This window comes from Euprymna scolopes, chromosome 45 (assembly GCF_053919585.1).
Source record: "Euprymna scolopes isolate OS-2025 chromosome 45, ASM5391958v1, whole genome shotgun sequence".
Classification (NCBI taxonomy): Eukaryota; Metazoa; Mollusca; class Cephalopoda; order Sepiida; family Sepiolidae; genus Euprymna; species Euprymna scolopes.
In genome coordinates this window covers 6,382,694-6,395,193 of record NC_136526.1, presented here as the reverse complement: position 1 = coordinate 6,395,193, position 12,500 = coordinate 6,382,694, and the positions used below count along the sequence as shown (strand labels likewise).

Genomic DNA, 12,500 nt, shown 5'->3' with positions numbered 1-12,500 from the left:
TTCACATTTATTCATACCTCAAATAAGCCAAGTACGGCCAAGGATGGAATACTGTTGCCATATCTGGGCAGGAGCTGCTAAAAATAGCCTATCATGCCTTAACAGAGTACAAAATAGACTTCGTGGCGTAGTGGGGGATGCCCTTTTCTCTACCCTGCAACCCCTCTCCCACAGAAGAGACGTTGCGAGCCTATCCTTGTTTTATCGTTATTTTCATGGCAGGTGCTCATCTGAACTCCAATCCCTGGTCCCCCCTCGCCAATCTTTCACGAAAAACACCCGTCTAGCTGAATCCACTGTGAAAAATTTCCCCCACTCTATATCTGTGCCTAAATCAAAACGCGGATTTCATGAACAAAGCTTCTTTCTTAGAACTGCACGCCTGTGGAACTCTGTTCCGTCTGCCTGCTTCCCTCCGGACTACAACTTGGATGTCTTCAAGTCTAATGTTAACAAATTCCTAATGAACCGCCCCCCTAATTAAACACTTCATCAAATCTCCTCACTAACGTAATGTACTTGCAATAACCCTTATCCCTGAGTGGCTTCCGGGCCTTGATAAGTGGTGATCACTGTGTAAAAAAAAAAAAAAAAAATAAAAATAAAAAATAACGTTCCTCCCACCCCGAGTCGAATAATGAGGTTCTGGCAACTAAGTTGTCCAAAATCAACCCATGGTTTGTTTTACCATGATGAAGGCTTTGTGTAGGACCATACATTATTTGTGTTAATCACTGCTAACCTCAGTCGGTGTAAATGATTGTCACAAGACAGAACTAACAGAGTTTTCCTTCTCCAAAATGCATGTCGCAAAGACTGAAGATGAATCTCTCCCTGTGGTTTTAATGCACCCATAACCTGGAAATTTGTACGTCCTGGCACAATACATACAGCGCCTGGTATTTGCCAATGGTCACTCATCTGTGTGTCAACGTGATTATTCCATTATATTATATATATATATATACTAGCAAAAGTACCCGTCGTTGACTGGGGTCACAAACAGCCTACAGAAAATGGATTCTGATTTATGAAAGTATGATAGGTTATGAAAAGGAAGGGTTGTAAATTTGGGTTGAATTTGGGGGTATCAAACCAAAGCAAAATATGATGAAAATAAAAATAAAATAGATAAGCCCCATTATTTATTATACCATACCTGTTCACACTGAAACACTTATCACAATATTCTGTGGATCTATATTAAAAAAAACCTTGTAAAACTTTGTGACATATGGAGGTCAGGTGTGAACGAAAACCCCATAATTTTATTATACCATATTTCTTCAAACTGAAACATAATTATCAAAGTATACTTACGCAGATAGATATGAAAATCTTTATTAAAGTTTGTGCCTATTTCCATTCTATGGAGGCCAGGCGTGAACGCAGACCGCAGAATTTTATTATACCATCCCTATTTAAGTTAAAACATCACTTGTAAACGTTTTTTTTATTTTTTTTTTATTTCCATACCTTGTGGACCAAGCGCGAACGCAGACCCCACAATTTTAATGAATCATCATTCTGCCAGATCAAACATACCCATTCCTGTATCTCGATACATCTTCTATCATTATATGTGATCAGTTTTCTATAATAGTCAACCATATAGGAGCCTATTCGTGACCGCACACACACACACACACACACACACACACACACACACACACACACACACACACACACACACACACACACACACACACACACACATTCAGCTTTATATTAGATATATCTATAATATAAAGCTGAATATGTGTGTGTGTGTATGTGTGTGTGTCTGGTCACGAATAGGCTCCCATATGGCTGATTATTTTAAAAAACTGATTACATATAATGATAGAATTGTGGGGTCTGCGTTCGCGCCTAGCCTCCATAGAATGGAAATAGGCACAAACTTTATTAAAGACTTTTCATATCTATCTGGGTAAGTATACTTTGATAATTATGTTTCAGTTTGAAGAAATATGGTATAATAAAATTATGGGGTGTTCGTTCGCACCTGACCTCCATAGAATGGAAATATGTCACAAAGTTTAACAAGGTTTTTTTTATATAGATGCACAGAATATTGTGATAAGCGTTTCAGTGTGAACAGGTATGGTATAATAAATTATGGGGTTTATCTATTTTATTTTTACTTTCATCATATTTTGTTTTGGTTTTGATAACTTCGAATTCGAAGCTAACTCTTTACAACCCTTCCTTTTCATAACCTATCATACTTTCATGAATCAGAGTCCATTTTCTATTGGCTGTTTTTGAACCCAGTCAACGACGCGTACTTTTGCTAGTATATATATATAAATATATATATATATATATATATATATATATAGAGAGAGAGAGAGAGAGAGAGAGAGAAAGAGATAGAGAGAGATCAAAAGAGAGGGAAATAAATGCTTTACGTGGTCTTGTACTTATCTGCCATCTTGAACAAGGTGTTTGTGATGCAAAGGCTGTGCTCTGCACACTTTCTTATTATTGATCTTGCCTTCTCTTGATTTGCTCAGACTGTTCTTAAAATTGCTCCTTGGCGTCATCTTGGATTGTAAGCGTAAGCGTTAGGGCCCTGCTGAGAGGGGTGCAAAGTTTCATGAGTTGATTCCAACTAATAGCGCAAGCATGCTCCTCAGCAAAGTAGTCCTGATGGCAAACTCAACACCGTGAATCCGGTCTTTTACTTGCGGCTTTTCTTTCCGGAAGGTGTAGCTCCCTCCCTCTTTACTTAGGGATCTCCCGTCCACAAATCGGGTGTGGCTGAGTGTGGCTGTATCTACCTTCTAACACTGGAGATCCGTTGCGACAAACGCTGTTCTTCTTGATAGCTATATTCAATAAGGTTCGGACAATCCATGCGGATAATCCTTTTGTGTTTTTTTTTTACAATGTTGTTCGATCGCTATGAGGATGAGTCCGTTAATCGCAGTAAGCTGATCAGACACTGGAAGGGCAAGAATTTGTCTGGGGCACCCCACCTAACCCACTACCTCGTGCAAGGCTTGGCAGTGCTGTCCAAAAAGGTTGTTCAGTCGCCCGTTAATGGAAGATGTTTCGAAGTAATCCAAAAGGCAGAATTCCGTGTAATTAATCACAAATGGGTTTCAAAATGGGAAAGATGATATCATTATTTCAAAAGTCAAACAATGTCGTAGTTCACAAAAGCCCTGACAGCCAACAAACCGAAAGTCCAAGACTCGAGTTTCGCCCCAGTTGGGTTTATCAGTTAAACCCTAACCCAAACTCTGCATTTGAAACTTGAAGTCTCTTGCATGCGGGGCGAATACTCTGCCACCTAAGTAACCGCACCGCTGTGGGGATTGATTAGAGTTGGCTGCGAACCGGATGTTGACACATCCACGGTCAGAGAGTGAACTCTCTTGTTGCCCTTGGATTCAGGAAAAAGAGCAACCACTTGCCTATGGACCGCTTACGTGCAGGTCTGTGACTACAAACGCTAGTGTTCACCGACACCTATTGGTTTAGTCACATGCGCATCATCGTAGAACTTGAAGGGTGTGCGTAGACAGATTTGTAATCGATGTAGAGTTGCAAAACTGTCCAATATGTAAAGGTTTTTATAGTGAGAAGACCAGTGCACAGGGGCAATCCCACTCTCTCGGCCTGGGCTTAATTTAGTGGCAGGAAGAACCGTTTCAACGGGAGACTGCCAGGTTGCGGTAAATATTTTTATTTTCTTTTTCATCTTGGTCTTTTTTTCGCCTTCATTCGTGTTTTTTTCATCTTCTTATGTCCGTGTGCGTGCACGTACGCGTGCGTGTGCGATACAAGCGTGTGGGTGAGCTGAGAGTTGGGGGAAAAGGTGTATCATCATCGAGAGCAGTCTGCTAGTTCTACCAAGTGTGCTGTGTGCGCATTGTATGATACAGAGAGTGTGTATGAGAGAGAGAGAGAGAGAGAGAGAGGAGGGAGAGAGAGAGAGGAAGAGAGAGAGAGAGAGAAAGGGAGGGGGCTTAGAAAGGGATATGGAGGGCAACGGCGGGCGTCGCGCACGTGGGTTTGGCAAGAGTCAAATATTACCAGTACCTCTACAGGACTTCTTTGGGCGTCACATCCTGCTCTAGGCAACTCAACGGCAGTTGTTGCCATCGCTTTCATAACCATTTGATCTTCCGCCGGGAGTAATGCTTTACGTGCAGTGAGCATGACGCAGCCGATTTTAACTCACCGAGGGTTTCAGACTCGTCGGATATCCTCACATCGTTTAGCAAGCTTGCCGAAGCCAGTATCCAGGATGTGACCATTGTTGCATGAGACAGCAACAGAGAGCCATAGGTGAGAGCTGAGTGCCAGGTGAGGTCCAGTGGCAGACGAGCTGTTCTAAGAAAAGGACATGGCGAGCGCTCCCTCTACCAAAGGTACTAACCTCTCCATCAACATTCCATACATTCTATACATATATATACATACACTAGCATGGGTGCCCGACGTTGCCCGGGTGTTTGGAGGTGTGTGCTGAGCAAAAAAAAAAAACAAAAACAAAAAAGAAAACAAAAACAAAAACAAAAAAAGGTCAATTTTTTAAACTTTGGCCCCTATTATGACCTCTTAACATTTATTGCTTTGTGGTCAAATCAAGTTATTAAGTTAGATCCATGTCCAAGGAACTTATATCTAAAATGTCAAGTTTTTAGACTCAAAATTGTCAGGGGAGTTTGGTAGAGTTCTCAAAGGTCAAATCGTTGAACTTTAACACCTTAATAGCCAACTTTCTGGCCGAAAACCGATCAGAAAGATTTTCCCAAATCTCAGTACCCTGTATATCAAATTTCGAGTCTGTAGACTAAAAATTGACAGAGATATTGCGCAGGGAAAAATGTACATAGACAGACACAAAGACACGTTCACTTTTATAGATATATAGATATATATATATAGAGACTAATAGATTAAACAAAAATATATACGTATACATAAATATATATGGAAACAATTTTTTGTTTACTGTAAAGATTTTACGCAAATATTATGCAAGTATAAATCATGTAGAATATCTGCATGAATATAATTACACGTAATAGTTAACTAAAGATGATCATCCCATAAGAAAACTGAAAAAAACTAATAAGGAATTAATTAAAATGAATGTTTAAAAGAATATGCAAATTAGCTAGATCTTTTGCAGATGAATGCAATTCCATGACCCATATATAACAAAGTTGTATTTTCTTTTTAAATAAATAGAAAAGAGGGTTTTTAATTTGAATATCAATACACACAAAAGAAAAACGAATTTATAGGAATATAGAAGAAGATAGATAGATAGATAGATACATACACATATACAAATATATATATACAGGGCGAGTCACAGCTAGGCTCGTCAATTAGTCGCAATTCGTCTCTATCTCTGTTTTGTAGTCAACTCTAAAAACTGTCTATACGTTGTCGCTATCAACTCCTATCCACCGTGAACGGCATCTAGTTGACAACTAACTCTCTGTTTTGGTATTTGAAGTCGCCTCCACCCCGGCTACTGGATGCTACCCTTCCCTTTTTTATCTGTTCTGTGGGTTTCTATTGTCATTGTCAAATCTGTAGGCTTGTATTGTCATTGCCAAATCCAAAAGGTTCGCTCCAAAAATATCAACAGGTTCATTGTTTGCTACTTCCTCTCTCTTTGTTTATTGTCAGACACTTCCTATTCCTTTGTCTATTGCCACCCCCCTCTCAGCACGTAGTGACTCAGGCTCACTTTATAGTATCATACAAACAGAAATATCAAACTAGACTGATCCCGTCATGTTTTTTTTTAAATATGTTTCTTGTCTTTTTTTTTTCAATGATAACAAATTCAGTTTTATTTCCACTCCTCTAGCCCTAACGTCTGTTTCTTTTTCCAGGTTACTCGGGTTTTATAGGATGTTATAAAGACACTCGGAGCCGCAACTTAAAGCATCAAATGAGAGATGTAGATAGCGTTAACGAATGTATTACATTATGCAGAAACCAGCGTCATCCCTATGCTGGTCTCCAGGTAAGTCAAAGAGAATCCACTGCTTTCTAACATAGTCGTTGATACGTAGGGCCCCAAAACGCTGTAGACTCCGTCACAATGAAAATAAGAAAAGAAAGAGAAAATAAATCCAATTCGATATTTCAGGTTTTAAAAGGCTTTTATTTCTCCATTCTTCGGTCAGGAGTGAGTTCTCGTCTCGTCTGTGACGTCACCCACGTGTCTGTAACGTGATCTTCGGTCTGCGCATACATTCTTTTTATTTTCTTCCTTCTTTTTTTAAGTGGCGTCATCTCGCAGCCGGCTGAGTCATTTGCATACAACTGCTATACGCGCGTCCGCACTCTGCTACACCTTAACGTGAAATTAAAAAAAAAAAATGTAGCAGAAGAAAGAATGTTGTATATTGGGCTCCCGGGCGTCGTCGAGTCACCTAAGCGTGAAGCTTTTATTGTACAGAGATGTAGATGTTATGAAATATGAAATACTTCAATAACAAAAAAAATGCAGGTGTTATGAAATATGAAATACTTCAATAACACAAAAGAATGCTTTCATTAAGACTAGAATTTGATACGAAAAATATTTAAGCTAGATAGATATTTAAATCGATAAGATGCTGCGTTTTTTTTTTTACACAGGCATCACCACATTATCAAGGCGAAGAGTCCACTCAAGGATAAGGGTTAAAGAGTGTACAGTAGAAATTGGACAATATAGTAATCATTAGTAATGAAAATTCGGTAAATTTGAGAACTTATATGGAACGACTCATCAAGAACTTATTTACATTAGACTTGAACACAACCATATTGTAGTCAGCCAGAAAGCAGCAAAACGGAAGACAATTCCGCAGGCGTGCAGTTCTAAGAAAGAAGCTTTGTTCATGGAATCTACGTTTAGGTTTAGGCACAGATAAAGAGTGGCGGGGAATTATTGATAGTGTTTTCAGCTAGACGGGTGTTTCTTGTGAAAGTTTGGCGAGGGGGGACCATAGATTGAAGCTCGGTCGAACACTTTTAATATAATGAAGATTGGAATTCGGATTTTAGCAAAACAAAAATCTATGAGGTCATCCCATAAGTTCTGTCCGAATTTATGAATAAAGAAAAAGTGACCGAAGGTTTACTCATCAATATACTTTCCTTGATTATCTATGACTTCTATCAACAAGCTTATTAATTCCATTATTGTAAAATCCTTTCTTTTAAAAGAACTCACAAACGTCAGTTTCAACATCTTTCTGCATTACAAAAGTTATTCCTTCCAAATGATTTTGTTTACTCCGAAACAAATGGTAGTCTGAAGGAGCAAGGTTAAGAGAATAGGGTGGATGAGGAATTTTCTCCCAACCAAGTTCGATCTTTTGTGAGGCGATTCTTGCTGTGTGGGGTTGTGAATTACCCTGATGAAACATCACCCGTTTTCAATTCACTCAAGCAGTAATTGTCTGCATTTTTGAGATGAGGTGTTTTCATTGAATGAGATTGTCGGACTGACTTCCTCATGTTGGTTGTTATTGTCACAACGTTTCGGCTGTTTTGCCCTCCGGCCTTCGTAAGGTGAACCGTTTGTTAGGAGTCTCGAACCCAACCCTTTATTATTATTACGGGGGTACCGTGTTCAGACTCCAGCTAGGCTTTGGGACATAGTTGCTGATTCTCTGTTTTTCAATGTTACTTTTTCACTGCCTTCGTTCAGGATTGAACTAAGCACCTTTGGGTAACTGTAAACTTTGATACAACGTCTAGGACCACTCGGCCATATGTCAACAATTCTTAGTTGGTTTTTGTTAATGTTAAACCTATGTTGTCATTCAAGGTTTTCTCTCTCTATCAGAGGTGTCCAAATTGCATTCAGCTCTATGCTTGGTTTGCTCAGTAGGTTGTTATGTCCGAGCATGTGAGCTGTTTCTTTAAGTTTTCTCACTTTCCAGTGGGTCTCTCTGTTTATTATTTTTACTTCATCCCATAGGGGGCGATGGTCCCCTCTCTCTCCATCCAGACATGGTTGGCTATACCCGACTTTTCCGTCTCCCCTTTAGTTACCGCTTTTCGCTCAAGCAGGTTTTTTTTTCTCTCAAAACTTTGTTCAAACGCTCTAATTGCATATGATATGAGCATTAATTGTTGGGTTAGGTGGTAACAATTCAAAGTAGAATATTTCTAGCCGCTGAGTTTCCTTTCTTGAACTTATAAAGCATTCTATGCCTCAACTGATTCTTAGGCTGTGACATTTTATGAAAGATTTAATCATTAATATATTTCCCTTATTATCTATGACTTCCTTCCATCTATTAACAAATTTATTAATTCCATCACTGTAAAATCTTTTTGGATTTGATTCAAAGAACTCACAAATGTCAGTTTCAACGTCTTTCTTCGTTACAAAATGATTTTGTAAGCTACGTAACAAATAGTAGTCTGAAGGAGCAAGGTTAGGAGAATAGGGTGGATGAGGAATTCTCTCCTAACCAAATTAATTTACATTTTTTCATCATCTGGATTATTCAGATTATTGTCCTCATCTTAGGTGTTATTTTCACACGTTTTGGCTGATCTAACCTCAGACCTTCATCAGGTATATCTTGTCAGAACTCAGGAATCATTGTATCAGGTCATCCCATAAGTTTTGTCCGAATTTAGGAATAAAGAAAAGACATGACCAAAGTTTACATTTAATTATACTTAACGTGAAATTAAAAAAAAAATGATTATCTATGACTTCCTTCCATCTATTGCCAAATTTATTAATTCCATCACTGTAAAATCTTTTTGGATTTGATTCAAAGAACTCACAAATGTCAGATTCAACATATTTCTGCGTTACAAAAGTTGTTCCTTCCAAATGATTTTGTAAGCTATGAAACAAATGGTAGTCTGAAGGAGCAAGGTCAGGAGAATAGGGTGGATGAGGAATTTTCTCCCAACCAAGTTCTTCGATCTTTTGTGAGGTAATTCTTGCTGTGTGGGCTTGTGCATTGTCCTGATGAAATATCACCTCTTTTCAATTCACTCGAGCAGGCTTTTTTTCTCTCAAAACTTAGTTCGAACGCTCTAATTGCTGACACTAGATTTGAGCATTAATTGTTGCATTAGGTGGTAACAATTCAAAGTAGAATATTTCTAGCCGGTTCGGCTGCTGAGTTTCCATTCTTGAACTCATAAAGCATTATATGCCTCAAATGATTCTTAGGCTCCTCCATGTTAGTAGGGTTGTAATCCAGCAAATTTAAATTTCATCGTTCTATAAAAAAAAAATGTAATCAGTTAAAATACATCTAAACATTAAAATGTAAAAAAATGACACAATATACACAATATTTTTTAAGTTTCGTTCAATTTAAAAACAAATGTAAAAATTCGGATAGAACTTATGGGATGATCTGATATATGTATATGTATATATATATATAAGTCCGTTTTCTTTGAGTTCCCAGTATTTATTTGCTAGTGTTGTTTTTATACGGTGTAAAAGTACATTCCAAAATAAAAAAACACCGTATAAAAACAACACTAGCGAATAAATACTGACTAAATACTGGCGACTCAAAGAAAGCGGACATTCGCCGGTAGTCGAATGGAAAATAATGAGACAAGCTACCACGTGCAGACAACCCATGTAAATTATGCCTCCATGAAAAATTTGCTATCCTGTACTTTAAAGAACCTCAAAACCTATTAAACTGTAGACGAGAAGTAGCAAACAACTGTGTTCATAAAATAAAACTTATTCTAGGATAGCGATACAAAATAGCTTTAAAACTAACAATAACAATAGAAAACAAACAAATAAATAAATTAAATAAACATGAATATACATAAACGATCACACACACACACACACACACACACATATATATATATATATATATATATATATGTATATATATGTGCATGTATGCGTGTACACATAAGTATATTTATATATATATAAAAAAGGAAGGAAAAGATCTACCTGAAACCACTAACCTAGTTCTAAAACAAATCCTTTGTTCGATAAAATGCATGCCCATTGGCTTATAGGAAGGGGCGCGGTGGATACTAGAAAGCTGATTGGCTAACTAGAAATCCTCAACATATATAAAAACAAGAAGCAACCACAGAATTCGCGCATAAGCCTGACGAATCCTATAGTGGATGAAATGCAGAATATTCAGTGTAGCTTAATCGCCATATATATTTTATAAATTACTAACTAGCTCTACCTACGTATTGAGCACTTTTGAAGTAAATACTTAAAGTTTACGCATAAATCTATACTTTCGTATATTAAATTTATATGAGTAAATGAAGTAGTTATATATATATATATATATATATATGTATGTATATATATATATATATATATATATATATATGTATGTGTATATATACATATATATATATATATATATATGTATGTATATATATATATATATAAGCAAGAGAAGACACAACCAAACAACGTCGCAACCCACAAGAGCCATGACAGTCAATGAACCGGAAATCAAAAACTCGATATATATATATATATATATATATATATATATATATATATATATATATATATATATATATATATTGCTGGCATAGCAAGGCCACAGGGGAGACAACAAAAGAAGCACAACTGAAGCTAGCTTGGTCTATTCTATCTTAAAAAAAACTGTAACATATGAATTTACACACACACACACACACACACACACGCACACACACACACACACACACACACACACATATATATAATATATAAATGTACATATACGAGTATATATAAGTTAACCTGCTTGGTTGCTTGAATCTTGTCATTGACGATCAGACGATTTCATCTGTAAAAAACGAATGACAGGTGAATTTATGTTAATGGCCTGTCAAGATCACAGAAGAGATAACCGAAGCAGTAAAATTGAAGCTGGACCACAGGACATTGTATATCCAAATTTAGGCAAGTTTGGCCAAATTTTCCAAATATTTCTCATATCTCTCCTCTTTGGTTCTGTTATTACAGATCATTTTAAATCATAGCAAGTTTTCGTTTCCCTTCCATCAAGGCCAGAGGTTTTGGCGATATATATATATATATATATATATATATATATATATATATAAATATATATATTCTTTGTGACGTTCAGAAGTTCCAGGTCGCCTGAGGAAGTCTCATTGACTGAAACAGATGGCTATTTGTAGCGACCATATGTAATTGTTAACCTTCAAATAAAATATACATACATACGTATACACACACGCACGCACACACACACACACATGCACACACACACACACGCGCGCGCACACACACACACACACACACACACACACACACACACACACACACACACACACACACACACATATATATATATATATATATATATAAATATATATATATATCCTAGCAAAAGTACCCGTCGTTGACTGGGTTAAAAAACAGACTACAGAAAATAGATCTTATTTATGAAAGTATGATAGGTTATAAAAAGGAGTGGTTGTAAAGAGATAGATTCGAATTTGGGGTTATCAAAATCAAAGCAAAATATGATGAAATTAAAAATAAAATAGATAAACCCCATAATTTATTATACCATACCTGTTCACACTGAAACACTTATCACAATATTCTGTGGATCTATATTAAAAAACCTTGTTAAACTTTGTGACATATTTCTATATAAACGAATACCCCATAATTTTATTATACCATAATTTTATTATACCATATTTTATTATACCATATTTCTTCAAACTGAAACATAATTATCAAAGTATACTTACGCAGATAGATATGAAAAGTCTTTATTAAAGTTTGTGCCTATTTCCATTCTATATAGGGCAGGCGACATTCAGCTTTATATTATATCTCTATAATATAAAGCTGAATGTGTGTGTGTGTGTGTGTGTGTGTGTGTGTGTGTGTGGTCACGAACAGGCTCCTATATGGTTGACTATTATAAAAAAAACTGATTACATATAATGATAGAAGATGTATCGAGGCACAGGAATGGGTATGTTTGATCTGGAAGAACGGTGGTTCATTAAAATTGTGGGGTCTGCGTTCGCGCCTGGCCATTTTAAACCATAGCGTCAAGTTTTATTCTCCCCTTCATCAAGGCCAGACGTTTTGGGGAAATGTAATATATTTTGTAATCTATATGCAAAACTAGGAAAACAAATGACTTTGATTGAAACATTTTATGCCTGTGAAATGGGGTGTATAAAATTGACAAAAAAAAATTGGCATATAATTTAGAAAAAATTAGCGACGTAAAGAGTAAAGCTAAAGGTTGTTACTATTTACTATGCCTCCCCACGAGGACAGAGTTAGACACCAGAGTCGTTCTTTAACATGGAGAAACGGAACAAAAATAAAAATTGTCTCAGTTGTGAACGATTTCTCCTCCACTAACAGAGAACAAGAAATTGAAGTGCAGCATCTGGTGAACAGATACTACACTTTGAGGTATTTATTTGCTCCCCCACCAATCAAATTAGGTACAAGGCCGATTTTTTTATGTGAGGAGTGAAGGGGAAATGGGGGA

At 36.8% G+C, this 12,500-nt stretch overlaps 1 protein-coding gene across 1 annotated transcript in view; it reads left to right on the top strand.

The window, feature by feature from the left end:
* LOC145269048 (uncharacterized) overlaps nt 1–12,500 on the top strand; it is an 80,860-nt gene that overhangs the window by 11,265 nt on the left and 57,095 nt on the right. Inside the window, exon 3 of the mRNA XM_080124650.1 lies at nt 5,868–6,001. Within this exon, the coding sequence (XP_079980776.1) occupies nt 5,868–6,001 (134 nt within the window). The remainder of the gene's footprint in view (nt 1–5,867; nt 6,002–12,500) is intronic.